General features: G+C 46.0%; 1 protein-coding gene across 1 annotated transcript in view; it reads left to right on the forward strand.

Annotated features, from left to right (window-relative positions):
* Nucleotides 1-23,091, forward strand: part of LOC122933375 (multidrug and toxin extrusion protein 2-like) — a 305,472-nt gene that overhangs the window by 267,104 nt on the left and 15,277 nt on the right. The window contains exons 13-15 of the mRNA XM_044288336.1: nucleotides 10,776-10,851; nucleotides 11,895-11,964; nucleotides 12,639-12,771. Coding sequence (XP_044144271.1) covers nucleotides 10,776-10,851; nucleotides 11,895-11,964; nucleotides 12,639-12,771 — 279 coding nt within the window. The remainder of the gene's footprint in view (nucleotides 1-10,775; nucleotides 10,852-11,894; nucleotides 11,965-12,638; nucleotides 12,772-23,091) is intronic.

Below are 23,091 nucleotides of genomic sequence, written 5' to 3' on the forward strand. Positions count from 1 at the left end.
CGGAGGAATTCAACACCAGTGACAACCACGTGTTATCGAATTTCAACTATTATCATTAGTTTTTTTTTCAAGCGGGGGGATTTCGTTAGCCATGTTTTTAATTCAATTTTATATTTTTAGTTCTTTTAAACATATGTATTTGACCTGTATTTGTACTGTCCTGCAGTAAAATTGATATCCATTGATCATGTAATATACCTCCGTCCACATATTCACTTGATCTTTTCTGTCCGGTGAATGCCTAATGTTTGGGACCTGTAGTCCAGTGGCCTACAGTAAAATTTTTATCCATTGACCTCATAATGTACCTTGAGCCAAATAATCAGAATTTCTTTTGTGTCAGGTGAATGCCTAATTTTTAAGGCCCATACTCCCGTGGCCTAAAATAAAAATTTTCTAGGCTCCGACAGGGCACATTTCAGAGAATTTCCCTTTAAGACGCATAAAAATGTCCCCTGATTAGGATACATATTTTTTGTTGGAGTTTTTGTCATTGATCCTCCTCTAGTACAGTATATCACTGTCCATGTTATAGGACTATTTGTGCACTTCTACTAAGTATTTGGTGGCTGCAAATATGAGCTGAAAGTTTTTCAGGTTCGCCTGCCATTAAAGTGAATGGGGCCCACCGCGAACTTGCGAACATTTGATTGCATTCGCAAACTGTCCCAGCTGATGTTCTTTCATCACTACTCACAGCTTCTGCATCACAGCCCAGAACTTTAATTACTACAATATATAGCTGCATAGCCAGTCACAATTTTTTTTATAAATATGAGACTTCTACTGTATAGGTCTCAGTAGAATTACAGTACAGTAGAAGTCTCATATTTATTTATTTATTTTTAAGTAACTGGCTATGTAGCTATTATAGCTGAGTGGTTAACTGCATTGCCTCTAATACAGAAGGTCATGAGTTTGAATCCTGAAGTACAGGCTAGATTAGATTTACCGTAAATACACTGGGGTGTCCCCAAGCACTGGCTCCATATATGGTGTGAGGCGGTGACAGGAGTCATTTATGAGGGGAGATTTGTGTCACCCAGAATGTTGCAGGAATTATTCTAAAGCGGCTTGTTTATACCAGGAATGTGTCACTAAGGGGTCCTGCCTTGGTGGAGTAAAAGCCCTAGTCCAGGTGTCCACTAAAGTAGTTGGGGGACACCATGTAGTTGGTTTAGCTAGTTTAGGGCATTCTTTTACTGGGAACAGGCAATGTGCCTGTTCCCCAGGTTCCAGTCTGGGACTTGAGGCATGCACATGTCCAGGGATCCTATTTAATCCTGCTAATGGATCTGGTGTGTCTCAGTCTGGAGGAAAGGCAGACAGTGTGAGGTAACACTGTCAGAGTGTGCTACGACTGCTGGACCTGGCTGCGATCCAGATGTACTGGCTGTACAGATATGAAAAGCCTAAATAAAGAGGACTTTTGATGAACGGTTTGGTGTCCCTCCCTTTGAACACTGGTCTTGTGAGTATAGTTCCCCACAAGTGGTGGAGGATGCAGGCAAACGACCAGTGAGGCAAACACAATTGTGCATGTCCTTCAAGTTTTTTCTTAAGACAGCGGCTCAAAAGGAGGCACTACTACAGCAGCTGGTCCGGGCTAATGCCCAACAAGCCAAGTGCAATGCACAACAGCAAGCAGCGAACGCCCAGCAACAACAGACAAGCAGCCTGTTCATTCAACAGATGGCGGCCATGCAAGAGACCCTACGAGCACCCCAGCAAGAACCCCACCGGCGGTGACCCCGTTTCTGTCTGCTGCCAGAGATAAAGTCTGGTCAGCGCTGAGGAAAATGAGTCCTGAGGACGACGGGGAGGCATTCCTCGCTGTATTTGAAAGGACGGCGGAACGGGAAAACCTGCCGTCTGAACAGTGGGCTGAGGTGGTGGCACCGTTCCTGGTAGGAGACGCCCAAAAGCTTATTTTGACCTCAGTCCTAAGGAAGCCCAGGACTATGAAAAACTTAAAGGTGAGGCCTTGGCTGGTATTCTGGTTAATATGTATGTGCTGGCACAAATGGTGTACTAGTGGGTTTTTCAGAGACCCGACCTGCCAGGTCTCAGGCATGTGACTTGCTGCACCTGGTAAAGAAGTGGCTCCAGCCTGAGACCTTGAGCCCCTCACAAATGATTGAGCGGGTGGTAGTGGACCGTTTTGTGCATGCGCTGCCGAGGGCCATACAGCGCTGCGTAGGCCAAGGTGACCCAGGCAACCTTGATCAGTTGGTTAACCTGGTCGAGCGGTATATGGCGACCCAGGACTTGATGCGGGACTCTGCTCAGTTGAGAGAGACACGCCAGCCCCCCTCCCAGCCTAGGGAGCCTGGAAAAAGGGCCTTGCCTTTTAAGCCAGAGAGTTTGTGAGTCGGAATAGGGATGTGTTCTCCGAACTTCCTTGATGCACTTCCCTAGTCTGTCATGACATTGTCACGGAGCTAAAGTTCAAAGTTCGCATAAAGCCATATCGGGTGCCTGAGGCTCGGCGACAAGCAATGTCTAAGGAGGTGAAGTCAATGCTACAACTACGGATCATTGAAGTGTCTCGGAGTAAGTGGGCTAGTTTAATAGACCTCATACCAAAGCCAGACGGAACGTTCCGGTTCTGTAACAACTTCCGGAAGCTCAATGAAGTATCAAAGTTTGACGCCTACCCCATGCCTCGGGTCGATGAATTGACAGAACGACTAGGGCAAGCCTAATACTTTTCGGTCTTGGACCTCACAAAAGGGTACTGGCAGGTGCCCTTAACGGAGGCTGCAAAGGAGAAAACTGCCTTTGTCACCCCTGAAGGACTGTTTAAGTATAAGGTGTTGCCCTTTGGCTTACATGGCGCTCCGGCCATATTCCAAAGGTTAATGGATATCATCCTCCGGCCCCATCGTCAGTATGCTTTGGCCTATGTAGATGATATCGTAGTGTTTAGCATGCACTGGGAGAGTCACTTACCCACGGTGCAGACGGCGGTTGACTCTCTCCGGAAAGCAGGATTGACCGTCAACCCGAAGAATTGTGCAATAGGCTTAGAAGAAGCTCGGTACCTGGGGTATGTAATTGGACGGGGAATCATTAAACCCCAGGTAAATAAAATAGAAGCCATACAGAACTGGCCCAGACCCCTTACAACGAGGCAGATAAAAGCTTTTATAGGGTTAGTAGGATATTCCCTGAGGTTTGCTTCCAAATTTGCCACATTATCATCTCCGTTAACAGACCTCCTGAAAGGCCAGAAGACTGTGATGTTCCGCTGGAGTGTTCAGGCAGAGGAGGCCTTCAGGTCATTGAAATCGGTGTTGTGTGGGATCTCGGTCCTAGTTACACCCAACTTCAATAAGGAGTTTATTGTACAGACAGATGCCTCTGAAGTAGGTCTAGATGCTGTACTGTCTCAGGAGGTTAACGGGGAGGAGCATCCCATTAGCTTCCTGAGCCGCAAACTAATGCCAGCCGAATCCAGGTATAGTGTAGTCGAGAGGGAGTGTCTCGCCATCAAATGGGCACTTGAATCGCTATGTTATTATCTGCTGGGGAGGTCATTCCACCTGGTGACTGATCTTTCACCTCTCATGTGGATGAGTCAGGCAAAGGAGAGGAATGCTCAGGTCACCAGATGGTTCCTTTCCATGCAACATTTTAAGTTAACAGTGGAACACAGGTCGGAGACGCTGCAGGGGAATGCGGACGCCCTGCCCAGAGTCCGTTGTATGACGTGTGTTCACCCCCACAGGTTTGAACAAAGGGGGGGATATGAGGTATCCTATTTAACCCTGAATAGGATTGAACAAAGGAGGGGGGTATGAGGGGTCCAGGGATCCTATTTAATCCTGTTACTGGATCACCTACTTAGGTGTTCAAAAGGCAGGGAGACCAGTAGCAGGATTAAATAGGATCCTTGGACATGAGCATGCCTCAAGTCCCAGACTGGAACTGGAACATTGCCTGTTCCCAGTAAAAGCCCTCCCCGAACTAGCTGAACCAGCTACACTATCTATATGGTGTCCCCCAACTACCTTAGTGGACACCTGGACTAGGGCTTTCTCCACCAAGGCGGGTCACCTTGGTGACGCATTCCTGGTATACAGTAAGCAAGTTGGGTCTCCCCCCAACTGCTTCTTCCACACTGGTCTTGTGAGTGCGGTTCCCCACAATGGACATAGCTATACAGTTGAAACTAAAAAAAAATGAATATCATGCAAAAGTATATTTATTTCAGAAATGCAAATTAGAAGGAAATGCATTAATGCAGCTTAAAATTAGAATTTGGTGAAAAGGTTCAATATTCTAGGCTCAAAGTGTCACACTTAGTGATGAGCAAGCATGCTCGGCCAAATACTTGTTCGGCTCGAGCATCGCTATGCTCGGCACATGGTGGTAGTCAGCCGAGTACCACATGTGTCCAACTTAGCTGGGCAGCGCAGGACAACACTGTCCAAGTCGGACCAGTGCGAACAGTTGGTCGGTTGGATTGCTGAAGATAATGCTTTCAGTCGGTTAAGCACCACCCTCTATCCACCAAGTCCAATCACTGAGGTTGTGGTTAGGTCAAGTCAGGAGGATGAGCAGCGTGAGGAAGAGGAAGTGGTTGACGATGATGTGAAAAGACAAGTGAGGACAGCAGTACAGAGGGGGAGGTAACCACAACACAGCAACAGGCTGGAAGAGTCAGTGGGGTTGCAAATGGGAGAAGTCGGCCAACACCAAACAGGCACGCAACTGTTACACCGACCACCCCCATGCATAAATCTACCTTGCCAAGGGGTAGGTGTTCCGCAGTATGGCACTTTTTTGAGGAAAGTGCAGACGACAAAAGAGTGGTAGTTTGCAACCTGTGCCGTACCAAATACCTCACCACCACCAGCATGATTCGCCACATAGCATCCAAGCACCCTAACAAGTGGGCCAAACGCCTTGGTCCACAATCTGGGTCTGTGGGTCACACCACTGCCTCCTCTTCCCCTGTGTTACGCACTGCTGTCCAAACCCCTGTCGAAGGCGCAGGCCCGGATGCCCCTTGCCCTGCACCTGGACCTTCACATAAACCATCAGCAACAACATCCACTTCCCTGTCCCAGTGCAGCGTCCAAATGTCCATAACACAGTCATTTGAACGCAAGCGCAAATACCCAGCCACCCACCTACCGACAGGCCATAGCACTAAATGCGCAACTTTGAAATTACTGGCCCTTGAAATGTTGCCATTCAGGCTTGTGGACACTGAGGCCTTCCGCAGCCTGATGTCGGCGGACGTCCCTCGGTACGCAGTCCCCAGCCGCCACTATTTTTCACTGTGTGCCGTGCCCGCCCTTACACCAGCATGTGTCCCAGAACATCACCTGGGAATGTCCACTTAACCACTGACACATGGACAAGTGCTCGTGGCCAGGAACGCTACATTTCCCTGACTGCACACTGGGTGAATGTTGTGCAGGCCAGGAGTGAGTTGTACCCTGGGATGGCACTGGTGCTACCCACCCCCAGGATTGCTGGCCCTAGATCCATCAGGGTCTCTGCCAGCAGCTATATTACTGGCTGCAACCCCCAATTCTCCTCCTCCGCTGCCTACTTCTCTACTTCCACCTCCAGCAACAGTCAGCCATCAGTCGCTAGCTGGAAGCAGTGTAGCACTGCTGTGGGTAAGCGTCAACAGGCCGTGCTGAAGTTGATCTGTTTAGGGGACAAAAAGCACACCGCCGCAGAGCCACTCAACCTACAACCAGGCATGGTTGTGTCTGAAAATGGCCGTAACTTGGTGGCGGCTTTGGAGCTCGGCAAACTGACACACATCCCATGCCTAGCCCATGTCTTAAACTTAGTGGTTCAGCGGTTTATCAAAACCTACCCTAATTTGCCAGAGCTACTAGTGAAGGCGCACCGCGTGTGTGCCCATTTCCGCAAGTCGTCCACAGCTTCAACCGGTCTGTGAACACTGCAGCAGCGTTTGCGGCTTCCAGTTCACCAACTGTTGTGCGACGTGAGCACGCGCTGAAACATGTTGGCCAGGCTTTTTGAGCAGCAGAGGGCAGTTGTGGAATACCAGCTGCAACATGGTCGTCACTTTTCGAGTCAACTGCCACTATTCACAAGTGCGGAGTGGGCATTGATGTCAGACCTCTGTGAGGTTTTAAAAAACGTTGAAGAATCCACCCATATGGTTAGTGGCAATAATGCTATTATCAGCGTAACCATCTCACTGCTGTGTCTACTCAAACTATCACTGCTCACAATTAAGGATGACGCTCTGAATGTGGCAGACGAGGAAATGGGGGAAGACATTACACAGGGTGATAGCCAGCCCACCCTCAGTTCGTCTTCTCAGCGTGAATTGGACCATGAAGAGAAGGAGGAGGAGGATAAGCTGGAGACAGTTGCCTCTGCTACAGAGGGTAGTACCCATGGAAATGTAATTCCATCTGTTCAGCGTGGATGGGTAGAAGATGAGGAGGAGATGGAGAGTCATCCTGATGTCGACATCGACATCTTGCCTGTTGGTACTCTGGCACACATGGCTGACTTCATGTTAGGCTGCCTTTCCAGCGACCCTTGCGTTATACGCATTTTAGACAACACGGATTACTGGGTTTTCACCCTTCTTGACCCCTGCTACAAAGAGAACTACTCATCTATCATTCCTCTGGTGGAGAGGACGAGCAAAATGGTGCAATACCAGAAGATCCTTGTTAAAAAATTGCTCCTAAATTTTCCATCTGACAACGCTGGCAGCAGAGTCCGTACTTCCTTAGGCAACCGAGGAAGGGAGACAAGGGGAACACAAAGCAGTTCCAACAAAGGCAGGGCAACACTCTTCAAGGCATGGGACACTTTCATGACACCCTACCAGCAATCTCACCCTGAAGCGCGGCCTAGTGGTACAAGGAGGGAAACGTTTTGGAAGATGGTGAAGGAATACATAGCAGACGTCCTAAATGATTCCTCAGTGCCTTACAACTACTGGGTGTCCAAGCTGGACACGTGGCACGAACTTTATCTCTATGCCTTGGAGGTGCTGGCCTGCCCTGCTGCCAGCGTTTTGTCTGAGCGTGTATTTAGTGCTGCTGGTGGCATTATAACAGATAAGCGTATCTGCTTGTCCACTACCAATGCTGACAGGTTGACTCAGATAAAAATGAACAAGGCCTGCATTGCCCCTGACTTCTCAACTCCACCAGAGGAGAGCTGAGCTGATGATGAACATAAAGGCATTTTTAATCTATCATTTATAATGTATTCAATCTGCTGTAGTGTATTCCAATGCACCTTTTCCACCACAAAAAAAGAGTATATGGTTGAATCTTGCTTTCTCGTCCTCCTCCACCTCATCCAGATTGTCTATATTCCCTCCACTCTAAATTTTTTTAATAGGGTCAGCTCAACTGCAGGCCCTCGCTCCTAATGTTTTAGAGGGTCAGCTCAGCAGCAGGCCCTCGCCCCTAATGTTTTAGAGGGTCAGCTCAGCAGCAGGCCCTTGCCCATAATGTTTTAGAGGGTCAGTTCAGCAGCAGGCCCTCGCTCATTATGTTTTAGAGGGTCAGTTTAGCAGCAGGCCCTCGCCCATAATGTTTTAGAGGGTCAGCTCAGCAGCAGGCCATCGCATATAATGTTTTAGAGCGTCAGCTCAGCAGCAGGCCCTCGCCCCTACTGTTTTAGAGGGTCAGTTCAGCAGCAGGCCCTCGCCCCTAATGTTTTGGAGGATCAGCTTAGCAGCAGGTCCGCACCTAAAATCTTTTACTTGGTCAGCTCTGCAGGCCCGCAATTCAGTGTGAATGAGGCCCTCCTTTATGTGATATACAGGTTGTATCGGAATGCCTCTTCATTGTGTAATTTTTGGCAGGACTTGCTCTTTATATACAAGTAAATGTACAGGAAAAAAAATTCTATTAATTCTACCTATAAAATCGATTTTTTACTTTGGTTTTGTGCATAAAACCTTAATTAGATTGTGGGCCTGGTGATCAGTTTGAAAGCCTTTTAAGCAGCATCAGCATGGTGATAAAAAAGAGTGACAAGGTGACATGGCGTGGAGATGGCAGCATGAGGAGGCCACATAGTGGCACGATGACTGAGTCTGGATAAAAGACTGAGGCCACAGATTGCTTAGAAAGATGCAGATGGAATCAATTTGTGGAGTTGTATCACCGTCACCTGAAGATTAATGCAGACCAGGGCCGTAGCTATAGGGGAAGCAGGGGAAGCTGCGGCTTTGGGGCCATGACCCAGAAGGGGCCCATCCAGGAGGAGGACTAAAGGATTTAGTCAGGGCCCCCTCAACAGTATTACACAATGAAATTAGATACAGTGACAGTGTAGACAGTGTATAAAACTGATGGAACAGCATCCGGCCCTGGTCTGAGAGAGCAATCTTTACTAGCCACAGGAATGGGGGCGGCATGAAAGAAGGGGTCGCTAAAAAATTACTGTGGTATGCAGCCCCATTCAAAAACGTTTGTTGTGAGGCCCAGTCATTTCTAGCTATGCCACTGATGCAGCCCACAAAAGCAAGTTGGGTTTATCGATTCCAAAACCTTAATTAAATTGTGGGCCTGGTGATCAGTTTAAGGCCTTTTAAGCAGCATCAGCATTAGCAGCATTGTGATAAAAATGAGTGGCGAGGTGACATGGTGTGGAGATGGCAGCATGAGGAGGCCACATAGTGGCACAATAACTGAGTCTGGATAAAAGACTAAGGCCACAGATTGCTTAGAAAGATGCAGATGGAAACAATCTGTGGAGCTGTATCATCGTCACCTGCAGATTAATGCAGCCATCATATTCAAGTTGGGTTTGTCTGTTCCACCTCAGCTCACCAGCATGCCCACACCTAAAATCTTTTACTGGTTCAGCTCACATGCAGGCCCACGACTCATGCTGCCTTGCTTTGAAGTAGTAGCCGTAGCCGTTTATCAGGCTCCCTCTCCGAAATCGAACTATGATTCCCGATTATCGGTGATCACCATGGTAGACGCATAAAAGAACATCGAAAATTGATAGGGAAGATATCCAAATGGATCGTGGACGTCACGGGGACCTGTGATCAGGCAGAAGTTATCTAGAGTCAACAAAGCGGCAGCAGGGCCTCTCCTGTATAATGTTTCCTCATACAAAATACTGCAGTGACATTCCCTGTAATTTTTTATTACTCATTCCAATAACAGGGCATCTTAAGAGTCCTGTATTGTTATTTATCGTCACTACCTCCCCGAGTCGAGAGTGGGTAATTGCTGTGCGCCTCCTGCCTTCCTTTTGATTTTTCTGCTTTAATAACTTGACCCACCCTCTCCACCCAATCAGATTTCAGCCATTGACCTCCCTTGGATGTAGTATTCCTTTCTCAAGCTCCCTTTCCAGCATCGAACCCTGATTCCCCATTACCCGTGATCACCATGGTAGGCGTAGAAAAGAACATCGAAAGTTGATTGGGCAGACATCCAAATGGATCGTTGCCGTCATGGGGACGTGAAATTGCCCAGAGGTTATCTAGAGTCACCAATGCGGAAGCAGGCCCTCGCCCCTAAGGTTTTAGATGGTCAGATCAGCAGGCCCTTGCTCAAAATGTTTTTGAGGGTCACCAGCAAGCCATCAATCATAATTTTTCAAGGGTGTGTATGATGCCCTTCTTTATGTGAAACAACGGGTGTTTTGGAGTGCCGGTTCCTAGTAAATTTTGGCAGCCCTTTCACTTAGTGCATAGGCTTTATCAGTGTAGGAGTCCCACTACCTGAACAATTGTACCACAATGTGAATGAGGCCCTCCTTTATGTGATATACAGGCTGTTTCGGAGTGCCTCTTACTTGTAATTTTATTGCAGCACTTGCACTTTATATATAAGAATGTTTCCTAACAATTTTTCCTGTAAAATTGTTTTTTTTTTCCGGGGGGTTTTGTGTGTATTTTTGTCAGTCTGTGAAAGTGGTGCACAACTTGGACAACATGGTTCCCAGCAGCGACCTTGGAGTCCAAGATGCATCCAGACATCGTCCCCATGGTGTTCCCGATCCATTTCGGTGGCGTTTCTGTCACTTTCTGACCTTTTCCAATGGACCAGGCACCCTCCCCTCTTCAGAGCAAGCAGTGCCTGGTTGTCTCCCATTGACTTCCATTATACTCGGATGCTCGGAGGAGCACACGAATATAGCAATGTGTTTGGCCCAAACACCCGAATACTTTGGTGCTCGATCACCACTAGTCACACTCTAGTCAGCTAATTAATCCATATTCCCTGAGCAAAGGGTACCTCAAAATGGTGACTTTGGGGTTTCATAAACTGTAAGCCATAATTATCCAAATTATAACAAATAAAGGCTTAAAATATCTCGCTTTGCATGTAATGAGTCTATCTCATATGTTAGTTTCACTTTTTAAGTTGCATTACTGAAATAAAACTTTGCACAATATTCAAATTTTTCGAGTTTCACCTGTATATGGAGTCAGAGCAGGGACTCCTAAGCCGAACTAGAGTCCCGACACCCTCCCCTCTTCAGAGCAGGGGGTGCCTGGGGTTCTCCCATTGACTTCCATTGTGCTTGGGTGCTCGGTAGAACACCCGAGCATCGCAAAGTGTTCTACTCGAGCACCCAAACATTTTGGTGCTCGCTCAACACTAAAATGTACGATTCAGCTAATCTAGCCCTGCAGGTATTGTGTGAATTTCCTGGTGACAAAGTCCCTTTAAGAAAATTATTTTATTTTCACATTATGCTTTTGATCTTCTAGAGTTGATGATGTTGGTAACTATAGCTTTATACTTTTCTATATATTTTTTCTTTTTCTTTTTCAGCGTTATTTGGTATAATAGTTGGTGGTACTTTAGCTGCACTCAAGGATGTAATTGGTTACATTTTTACAACAGACAGGTATGTAAAACTGTAGACAAGCGTAAAAGTTGATGAGGTACTACAAGTAGTTGGTTTTAAAGAGGACCTTTCACCGATTATTACAATGTGAACTAAGAATACAGACATGGAGAGTGGCGCCCGGGGATCTCACTGCACTTACTATTATCCCTGGACGCCGCTCCGTTCTCCCGCTATGCCCTCAGGTATCTCCGGCCACTAAGTTATAGTAGGCAGAGATTTCAGTCACTAAGTTATGGTAGGCGGAGTCTGCCCTTGTTCTGCTCTAGCGCTGGCCAATCGCAGTGCAGAGCTCACAGCCTGGGAGGTTATTTTCTCCCAGGCTGTGAGCTCTACAATGCGATTGGCCAGCGCTACAGAAGAACAAGAGCAGACTCCGCCTACCATAACTTTGTGACCGGAGATACCGGAGGGCATCGCAGGAGAACGGAGTGGCGCCCGGGGATAATAGTAAGTGCAGTGAGATCCCCGGGCGCCGCTCTACATGTCTGTATACTTAGTTCACAGTGTAATAATCGGTGAAAGGTCCTCTTTAAAAGAGGAATGGGTATTATGCTTTTAGGATGCCTTCGCACTAATTTTTAGAGCATTTCTCAACATTTTAGTTGTGTGTTTTGCCTATGGCAGTGAAAATGTCAACTAAAGATGTTGGCTAAAGATATATAGAAAATATGAAAAGCAGGAAATACAAGCTTTTTTTTGTTATTTTTGCTCAAATAAAATTGACAATTTTGTTAATTAGGTGTCATTTTTGTATTTTTTGCCTCTTTTTAAAAAACGCAGCCCATGGCAACCAATCAGATTTCACCTTTCATTTTTCAGAGCTTCTGATTGGTTGCTGTGGGCAACTAAGACAGTTTTCCTTTACACAAGTTTTGATAAATCTTCCCCACTGAGTGCAAAAAATGGCAGAAAAAAACACCACAAAAACTGCAGCAAAGTATGCTTGGTTCATTCTGGTTAGTTTTTACAGGTTAAGTAAAAACACCATAGACAAGTTCATGTGTGTAAGGACCCTTACAGTATTTTTTATATTTTTGCAGGGATATTCTTTCCTTGGTTTCACGTATCATGCTTATATTTGCTCCATTTCACCTATGTGATGCAATAAACGTAAGTATGCACATACTCTACAACTTTGTATAGAAAGAGAAAACTGTTGGTAAATTGTAGGTGTTGCTTCACTTCAGCAAATGACATTTACGGTATCATATAGAGAAAGTTAATACAAGGCTTAATTGATGTGATTGTCCATATTGCTTCCTTTGCTGGCTGGATTTATTTTTCCATCACATTATGCACTGCTCATTTCCAGGGTTTACGACCACCTGCAGTCCAGCAGCGGTGGCCGTGCATGCACACTATAGGATAAAGATCTGGCCTCTCTGTCGTTGGGACCGTGGTAGCTTGCACAGGCCAGCATTATTTCCTATAGGGTGCAAGCACGACGACCACTGCTGAATTGTAGGGTGGTCGTAAGCCCTGGAAATGAGCAGTGTATAATGTGATGGAAAAATTCATCAATCCAACAAAGGAGGCAATATGTACAATCATAATACGTTAGTAAGTGCCTTGTATTAACTTTCTACATGATAAATGCCATTTGCTGAACTGAGACAAGCTCTTTAATGAATGAGCCAGTCTAGCAAAATGTAATTCAGTTTCCTGTTTAGAATTTGACTAGATGTCATTTGCTTCTACAAATTTCAGTTTACTAGCTATTCATTGAACATGGCTAGTATTTTAAGAAATGAAGGGTCTAATAGCATCTAAAATTTGTGCTGCAGACTTCCAGTGGCGGAATATTAAGAGGATTTGGAAAGCAAAAAATTGGAGCTATTACCAATGTAATCGGCTTCCTTATTATTGGACTCCCACTTGGAATTTCACTGATGTTTCTGGTGAAACTTGGAATCATAGGTGAGATCATTAGCTTATACATATTGAGACATATATTTACAACTTTAGTTTGCTTTCAAGTCAAACAGTATATACAGTGACATGCAAAAGGTTGGGCACCCCTGGTAAAAATTACTCTTAGGCTACTTTCACAAGCGGTCCAAAACGGATCAGTTTTGCCCTAATGCATTTTGAATAGAAAACGATACGCTCAGAATGCATCAGTTTACCTCCTTTCCGTCACCATTCCGCTCTGCCTGCAGCATTTTGCTGGCCGTCCTGGGATGCGTAGCGAGACGGATCTGTCCTGACACACAATGTAAGTCAATGGGGATGGATTCGTTTTCTCTGACAATAGAAAACGGATCCGTCCCCCATTGACTTTCAATGGGGTTCATGACGGATACGTCTTGGTTAAATAAGACATAATACAACCGGATCCGTTCATGACGGATGCATGCGGTTGTATTATTGTAACGGAAGCGTTTTTGCAGATCCATGACGGATCCGCAAAAAACGCTAGTGTGAAAGTAGCCTTACTGTGAACAGTTAAGTGGCATCTGTCAGCAGATTTGTACCTATGAAACTGACCTGTTACATGTGCACTTGGCAGCTGAAGACATCTGTGTTAGTCCCATGTTCATATGTGCCCACATTGCTGAGAAAAATGATGGTTTAATATATGCAAATGAGACTAGAAGCAACAGAGGTGTTGCCTTTACATCTAAAGGATCTGCTCTCTCAAACTGCTGCGCTCTCTCCACTTTGATTGACAGGGCCAGGAAGACATGATAAAGTTTTCACTGCCTGGCCCTGCCAATCAAAGTGGAGAGGGTGCAGCAGTTTCAGAGAGAGAAGAGCCTCTAGTAGGAATGGCAAAGCTGCCAATGCTCCTACACGCTAATTTGCATATATTAAACCATAATTTTGTGTGCTGTCCGCATCAGTTTCTCCGTTCCGTGGTCCGCCAAAAAAATTCAACCTGTTCTATTCTTGTCCGCGTTTTGCGGACAAGAATAGGCAGTTATGTCCATGGCTGTCTGTGTTTTGCGGATCCGCAATTTGCGAACCGTCATTTAAAAGTTAAAAGTAAGTGGTTGCCGAGAACCAGCATCACAATCATTGCAGACTGGGCCTGAAGAAGAGTCACGGCCACCTGAGAAGAGTCCTGGTTATTCATGAATTCCTGCTCTCCTGCCCACCTGCTGATGTCTGACAGTCTTCTACCTAGTTTTCTCCCCATCTCTCTAGGAGAGAACTGTCAATCATCAGCAGATGGGCGGGGAGAGCAGGAGATTATGGATAACCATGACTCTTAAGTGGATTTGACTATTTTCAAAGCCTGGGCTGCAATGATTATGATGCTGGTTCTCTGCAACCACTTACATTTAGCTGATGTGTGACACACCGCTGACATCAGCATTTCTGTCACTACTTTATGCTGCCCTCAGTACGGTCAGCATAAAGTTGATGACAGGTTCCCTTTAAGGTGATGCACCAGGACAATAAATAACCCCCTAGCACACTGCTGCATTTAATACATTATCGCAAAGCCAATTTTTTATAACACCTTTACCTTTACTGACTGAATAAAGTACAGCTATTTCTATGAATACATACTGTTAAGTATATTAGATATACGTGATCAGCAGTCTGTGTGATTGAAGCACTTTCTTTTCATCACATTAGTCTGTGTCATAAAAAGTGGTGCAAGGGGCTGAGGCTTCATAAACAGGGGCGAGAGTGTGATGAATCTGCCCCAGTGCTTACAGAACTGCTGAAAATCAGTGCTGCTGGCCTCATTCTGAATTACTGCTCATAAGAAATAATAGCAAGCAAAAGAAAAAAAATATGAATTTGCATTGGGCGCAGAGAAGTTTTCATGTGTTTGCGACTAGACAATTTTGTCCGTAATGACCAAAAAAACTTTACAGTTTTAATGTTGTCACATTCCAAGACCCATAACATTTTAATTTGAGCGTTAACCCTTAGGTTTTTTTCATTTTCATTTTTCTTCGCTATTATCCTTGAGCCATAACTTTTTTATATTTCCATTCACATAGCTGTATGAGGGCTTATTTTTTGCGGGACAAGTTGTACTTTCTAATGCCACCATTAATTATGGCATAAAATGTAGTGGGAAGTGGTAAAAAAAAATCCAAATGGGGTGGAATTGGAAAAAAAAATGCAATTCCTCCACCGTTTGTTCCCACAGTGTTTCGTTTGCGGCCAAACTGACCTATGCATTTGATTCTCTGTGTCAGTAATATTAAAACAATACCCTATTTGTATAGTTTTTTTTATGACTAAATAGTGTAAAAATAAATGTAAACTTTGATAAAAATATTTATTTTACATCACCATATTCTGACCCCCATAACTTTTTTAAACTTATGTCTAATGAGCTGTTTAGGGGCTCAATTTTTGCATAACAATCTGTTGTTTTTTATGATACCATTTTGCAATGTGCGTAACTTTTTTTTATCACATTTTATTTAAAAAATTTGGGTAAGAGAAACAATGAAAAAATTGAAAATTACCAATTTTGACCCTTTTTTCCGTTACGCCATTCACCGTATTGGATTTTTTAAAATATTTTAATAGTATGGCCATTTTTGGTCACGATGGTTCCCATGACGTTTATATTTATTGTTATTTAGGTATTTATTTTTTAATTATGCGGAAAGAGGGGTGATTTAACCACCTCCGGACCGCCTAACGCAGATGTGCGGTCCGGAGGTGGCGGCCCTGCGCAGAGTCACGCATATATGCGTCATCTCGCGAGGGCCGGGATTTCCTGTGAACGCGCGCACACAGGCGCGCGCGCTCACAGGAACGGAAGGTAAGCGAGTGGATCTCCAGCCTGCCAGCGGCGATCGCTCGCTGGCAGGCTGGAGATCCGAATTTTTTAACCCCTAACAGGTATATTAGACGCTGTTTTCATAACAGCGTCTAATATACCTCCTACCTGGTCCTCTGGTGGTCCCTTTTGTTAGGATCGACCACCAGAGGACTCAGGTAGCTCAGTACAGTCGCACCAAACACCACACTACACTACACCCCCCCCCCCGTCACTTATTAACCCCTTATAAACCCCTGATCACCCATGATCACCCCCCTGTCATTGATCACCCCCCTGTCAGGCTCCGTTCAGACGTCCGTATGATTTTTACGGATCCACGGATACATGGATCGGATCCGCAAAACGCATACGGACGTCTAAATGGAGCCTTACAGGGGGGTGATCAATGACAGGCGGGTGATCACCCATATACACTCCCTGATCACCCCCTGTCATTGATCACCCCCCTGTCATTGATCACCCCCCTGTAAGGCTCCATTCAGACGTCCGCATGATTTTTACGGATCCATGGATACATGGATCGGATCCGCAAAACACATGCGGACGTCTGAATGGAGCCTTACAGGGGGTGATCAATGACAGGCGGGTGATCACCCATATACACTCCCTGATCACCCCCTGTCATTGATCACCCCCCTGTCATTGATCACCCCCATGTAAGGCTCCATTCAGACGTCCGCATGATTTTTACGGATCCATGGATACATGGATCGGATCCGCAAAACACATGCGGACGTCTGAATGGAGCCTTACAGGGGGTGATCAATGACAGGCGGGTGATCACCCATATACACTCCCTGATCATCCCCCTGTCATTGATCACCCCCCTGTAAGGCTCCATTCAGACGTCCGCATGTGTTTTGTGGATCCGATCCATGTATCCATGTATCCGTAAAAATCATGCGGACGTCTGAATGGAGCCTTACAGGGGGGTGATCAATGACAGGCGGGTGATCACCCATATACACTCCCTGATCACCCCCTGTCATTGATCACCCCCCTGTAAGGCTCCATTCAGACGTCCGCATGTGTTTTGTGGATCCGATCCTTGTATCCATGGATCCGTAAAAATCATGCGGACGTCTGAATGGAGCCTTACAGGGGGGTGATCAATGACAGGCGGGTGATCACCCATATACACTCCCTGATCACCCCCTGTCATTGATCACCCCCCTGTCATTGATCACCCCCCTGTAAGGCTCCATTCAGACGTCCGCATGATTTTTACGGATCCATGGATACATGGATCGGATCTGCAAAACACATGCGGACGTCTGAATGGAGCCTTACAGGGGGTGATCAATGACAGGCGGGTGATCACCCATATACACTCCCTGATCACCCTCCTGTCATTGATCACCCCCCTGTAAGGCTCCATTCAGACGTCCGCATGTGTTTTGTGGATCCGATCCATGTATCCATGGATCCGTAAAAAATCATGCGGATGTCTGAATGGAGCCTTACAGGGGGGGTGATCAGTGACAGGGGGGTGATCACCCTGATCACCCTGATCACCCCCTGTCATTGATAACCCCCCTGTAAGGCTCCATTCAGACGTCCGCATGTGTTTTGTGGATCCGATCCATGTATCCATGGATCCGTAAAAAATCATGCGGATGTCTGAATGGAGCCTTACAGGGGGGGTGATCAGTGACAGGGGGGTGATCACCCTGATCACCCCCTGTCATTGATAACCCCCCTGTAAGGCTCCATTCAGACGTCCGCATGTGTTTTGTGGATCCGATCCATGTATCCATGGATCCGTAAAAAATCATGCGGATGTCTGAATGGAGCCTTACAGGGGGGGTGATCAGTGACAGGGGGGTGATCACCCTGATCACCCCCTGTCATTGATAACCCCCCTGTAAGGCTCCATTCAGACGTCCGCATGTGTTTTGTGGATCCGATCCATGTATCCATGGATCCGTAAAAATCATGCGGATGTCTGAATGGAGCCTTACAGGGGGGGTGATCAGTGACAGGGGGGTGATCGCCCTGATCACCCTGATCACCCCCTGTCATTGATAACCCCCCTGTAAGGCTCCATTCAGACGTCCGCATGTGTTTTGTGGATCCGATCCATGTATCCATGGATCCGTAAAAAATCATGCGGATGTCTGAATGGAGCCTTACGGGGGGGTGATCAGTGACAGGGGGGTGATCACCCTGATCAGCCCCTGTCATTGATAACCCCCCTGTAAGGCTCCATTCAGACGTCCGCATGTGTTTTGTGGATCCGATCCATGTATCCATGGATCCGTAAAAAATCATGCGGATGTCTGAATGGAGCCTTACAGGGGGGGTGATCAGTGACAGGGGGGTGATCACCCTGATCACCCTGATCACCCCCTGTCATTGATAACCCCCCTGTAAGGCTCCATTCAGACGTCCGCATGTGTTTTGTGGATCCGATCCATGTATCCATGGATCCGTAAAAAATCATGCGGATGTCTGAATGGAGCCTTACAGGGGGGGTGATGAGTGACAGGGGGGTGATCACCCTGATCACCCCCTGTCATTGATAACCCCCCTGTAAGGCTCCATTCAGACGTCCGCATGTGTTTTGTGGATCCGATCCATGTATCCATGGATCCGTAAAAATCATGCGGATGTCTGAATGGAGCCTTACAGGGGGGTGATCAGTGACAGGGGGGTGATCACCCTGATCACCCCCTGTCATTGATAACCCCCCTGTAAGGCTCCATTCAGACGTCCGCATGTGTTTTGCGGATCCAATCCATGGATCCGTAAAAATTATACGGATGTCTGAATGGAGCCTTACCAGGGGGGTGATCAATGACAGGGGGGTGATCCGGGAGTCTAAATGGGTGATTACCCCCCTGTCATTGATCACCCCCCTGTCATTGATCACCCCCCCTGTCATTGATCACCCCCCCTGTCATTGATCACCCCCCCTGTCATTGATCACCCCCCCTGTCATTGATCACCCCCCTGTCATTGATCACCCCCCCCCCCCCCCCCTGTAAGGCTCCATTCAGACATTTTTTTTGGCACAAGTTCGCGGAAATTTTTTGTTTGTTTTTGTTTTTGTTTTTTCTTACTAAGTCTCATATTCTACTAACTTGTGTCAAAAAATAAAATCTCACATGGACTCACCATACCCCTCACGGAATCCAAATGCGTAAACATTTTTAGACATTTATATTCCAGACTTCTTCTCACGCTTTAGGGCCCCTAAAAAGCCAGGGCAGTATAAATACCCCACATGTGACCCCATTTCGGAAAGAAGACACCCCAAGGTATTTGCTGAGGGGCATATTGAGTCCATGAAAGATTTAAATTTTTGTCCTAAGTTAGCGGAAAGTGAGACTTTGTGAGAAAAAAACCAAAAAAATCTATTTCCGCTAACTTATGCAAAAAATAAAAAATTTCTATGAACTCGCCAGGCCCCTCATTGGATACCTTGGGGTGTCTTCTTTCCAAAGTGGGGTCACATGTGGGGTATTTATACTGCCCTGGCTTTTTAGGGGCCCGAAAGTGTGAGAAGAAGTCTGGGATCCAATGTCTAAAAATGCCCTCCTAAAAGGAATTTGGGCCCCTTTGCGCATCTAGGCTGCAAAAAAGTGTCACACATCTGGTATCGCCGTACTCAGGAGAAGTTGGGGAATGTGTTTTGGGGTGTCATTTTACATATACCCATGCTGGGTGAGAAAAATATCTTGGTCAAATGCCAACTTTGTATAATAAAATAGGAAAAGTTGTCTTTTGCCAAGATATTTCTCTCACCCAGCATGGTTATATGTAAAATGGCACCCCAAAACACATTCCCCAACTTCTCCTGAGTACGGCGATACCAGATGTGTGACACTTTTTTGCAGCCAAGGTGGGCAAAGGGGCACATATTCCAAAGTGCACCTTTCGGATTTCACAGGCCATTTTTTACAGATTTTGATTTTGCCAGGGCAGTATAACTACGCCACAAGTGACCCCATTTTGGAAAGAAGACACCCCAAGGTATTCCGTGAGGGGCACGGCGAGTTCCTAGAATTTTTTATTTTTTGTCACAAGTTAGCGGAAAATGATGATTTTTCTTTTTTTTTCATTTTTCCTTACAAAGTCTCATATTCCACTAACTTGCGACAAAAAATAAAAGATTCTAGGAACTCGCCATGCCCCTCACGGAATACCTTGGGGTGTCTTCTTTCCAAAATGGGGTCAAAAATATCTTGGTCAAATGCCAACTTTGTATAAAAAAATTGGAAAAGTTGTCTTTTGCCAAGATATTTCTCTCATCCAGCATGGGTATATGTAAAATGACACCCCAAAACACATTCCCCAACTTCTCCTGAGTACGGCGATACCAGATGTGTGACACTTTTTTGCTGCCAAGGTGGGCAAAGGGGCACATATTCCAAAGTGCACCTTTTGGATTTCACCGGTCATTTTTTACACATTTTGATTGCAAAGTTCTTCTCACACATTTGGGCCCCTAAATTGCCAGGGCAGTATAACTACGCCACAAGTGACCCCATTTTGGAAAGAAGACACCCCAAGGTATTCCGTGAGGGGCATGGCGAGTTAGTGGAATATGAGACTTTGTAAGAAAAAAAAAAAAAAAAAAAATCATCATCATTTTCCGCTAACTTGTGACAAAAAATAAAAAATTCTATGAACTCACTATGCCCATCAGCGAATACCTTAGGGTGTCTACTTTCCGAAATGGGGTCATTTGTGGGGGTTTTCTACTGTTTGGGCATTGTAGAACCTCAGGAAACATGACAGGTGCTCAGAAAGTCAGAGCTGTTTCAAAAAGCGGAAATTCACATTTTTGTACCATAGTTTGTAAATGCTATAACTTTTACCCAAACCATTTTTTTTTTTTGCCCAAACATTTTTTTTTTATCAAAGACATGTAGTACAATAAATTTGGCGAAAAATGTATATATGGATGTCGTTTTTTTTGCAAAATTTTACAGCTGAAAGTGAAAAATGACATTTTTTTGCAAAAAAATCGTTACATTTTGATTAATAACAAAAAAAGTAAAAATGTCAGCAGCAATAAAATACCACCAAATGAAAGCTCCATTAGTGAGAAAAGGAGGTAAAATTCATTTGGGTGGTAAGTTGCATGACCGAGCGATAAACGGTGAAAGTAGTGTAGTGCCGAAGTGTAAAAAGTGCTCTGGTCATGAAGGGGGTTTCACCTAGCGGGGCTGAAGTGGTTAAACTTTAATTTGTTTTATTTTTTTATATATTTTTTTACTTTTTTATTTTTTGTGATTATTTAGAAGCTAATATATGAGCCTATAAATAGTGTTTTTAAATTTTTTATTTTGTTCTATCAGGGGTTTTAAAAATGAGATTTACACTAGAAATTGCTAATTTCTTATCCTGGCCTGCCATCTAGTTGCCAAAATAATAATTGCAGCATGAACACTTAAAGCCTCGTCAGCGAGGCTTACAGTGTTCAGCGCAACTACCGGGGCCCACATTGCCCGCATGGGGCATTGGTAGGAAGCCCGGAAGCACGAGCTTCCAGGTTTTTGCGCATTTAGATGCCGTTATCTTACTTGATCATGTTCAAATACTGGACAGGAGTTTAAGTGCTGATTGGGTTTTGGCAGCACCTGGCTGTCCTAAAATAGGCAGCTGGGCTCAGCAGAGATGTCTCTGTTTTTGGGATCTGAAGCTTTGTGCCATGCTGGAGGGCTGAGAGCCGCATTCTGGGGAAACAGGCCTCCTAAAGCCTGCTGTGGACTACTGGAGGCAGAACTGCCAGCAAGATGACATGTTATATGAACTTTCCATTGAGTGTGAATTGACACCAAGACTGCAAAGTCACGTGCTGTTTTGTACAATTGCCTCAAGTGTGAATAAACACTGACGTTTTGAGTTAAGAACTTGTATTTTGCCTCTGTACTGCACCCGCTTACCCTATCTACCAGAGCGAAACCTCCACAATTGGTGGAGGATGCGGGCAACAGCAGTGAGGCTGGCGTGAAAGCCGATATTTTTGGTTTCTGCATTGTTCAGGCACGGTTGTATGTTGTACATTAAACCAGCTGTATTACAACCAGTGCCCCACAACAAAATAGAGGCTGTTGTGAAGGCCCTCATGGAGGCTAATCTGCAGCAGCGAGAGACAAACCTGCAGCAACGTCAGGCTAATAAGCAGCAGCAGGAGACTAACCAGTTGCTGCTGCAACACATGATGGCTTTGCAGACAGCAGGACCAACCCAGAGTGTCCACGATGCCTGGAAATCAGTCCATGCTGCGATTCGTAAGATGACCCCCGCAGACGACATCCAAACCTTCCTGGTGATGTACGAGAAAGTGGCCATCAGGGAAAAACTACCACGTGACCAAAAGGCTGAGGTTGTCGCTCCATTCCTGGCATCCGATACCCAGCGGGTGTATTTTGACTTGCTGGACGATCAAACGGCAGACTACCAAAAAGTAAAGGGTGAGATTTTGGCAAGACTGGGGTGAATGTGTTGGTCCAGGCCCATCTATGGAGGTTTAAGCTGGCTGAGCCTGCGAGGACCCAGTATTATGACTTACTCCACCTCTTGCAAAAGTGGCTACAGCATGATGTGCTGGATAGACTATTGGCTGATATGTTCTGGAGGGCTCTGCCACCCCCTCTCCAGCACTGGATCGGCTAGGTGTCTCCTGGCAACGCCCTAGAAATGGTGGACCTGGTGGAGCGCTGAGGCTACTAAAACTGTTACAGGGGGTTCTTTTGGTAGGGGGGCAGTCAAACCCCGTAAATCTCCATCCCAGAGACAGCGACTTCTACCAGCTAAACCCACCCGGGGTGTACCCTCTACGTGCCTGGCTCCGATAGTCTGCTGGCGGTGTCAAGAGCCGGGCCATGTAAGATCTGACTGTCCCCATCAGGTGGAACCCATGGATACTAACTATGGCTACCATCAGTCACTATATGCCAGGAAGCAGTGTGCAGCAGGTACCCCAAAAACTCTAAACCAACTCTGCCAGGTGGAGGTAGGGGACACTCCAGCTGAGGTTCTGCTTGACTCAGGGAGTCTTGTGTCCCTAGTAAGGGCTCCCCTGGTAGAGTGAGTGGAGTATACTGGCCGGAAAGTCGGGGTCATGTGCATCCATGGAGACTTAAAAGACTATCCCACCGCCCTGGTGTCTCTAACTATAGGGGCTGGCAGATGGACTCACGAAGTGGCAGTTGCCCCAAATTTACACTACGAACTTATAATAGGGAGAGACTTCCCAGGCTTCCCGGCACTGTGGCCTGCTATGAGAGTGACTGATACCCATGAGACAGGGGTAACTGTAGTGTCCCACTAGGTAAATGTGGGCACTACACAAGGGTAAATTGGGCCACGTTGTCCTCCTACTCCTAAGGGACAGTGGCAGTGTATTTTTTCAGTCCATTTTCATATGTGTTTATGTGTATTCTCCCCTGTTAGATGTGCAGCAGGCCTATTAGGGTGCAGTTATTCATCCTAGACACTAGAGGGAGATAGAGAGCCCCTAGTAT

The sequence above is a fragment of the Bufo gargarizans genome, chromosome 3 (genome assembly GCF_014858855.1).
Source record: "Bufo gargarizans isolate SCDJY-AF-19 chromosome 3, ASM1485885v1, whole genome shotgun sequence".
Lineage (NCBI taxonomy): Eukaryota > Metazoa > Chordata > Amphibia > Anura > Bufonidae > Bufo > Bufo gargarizans.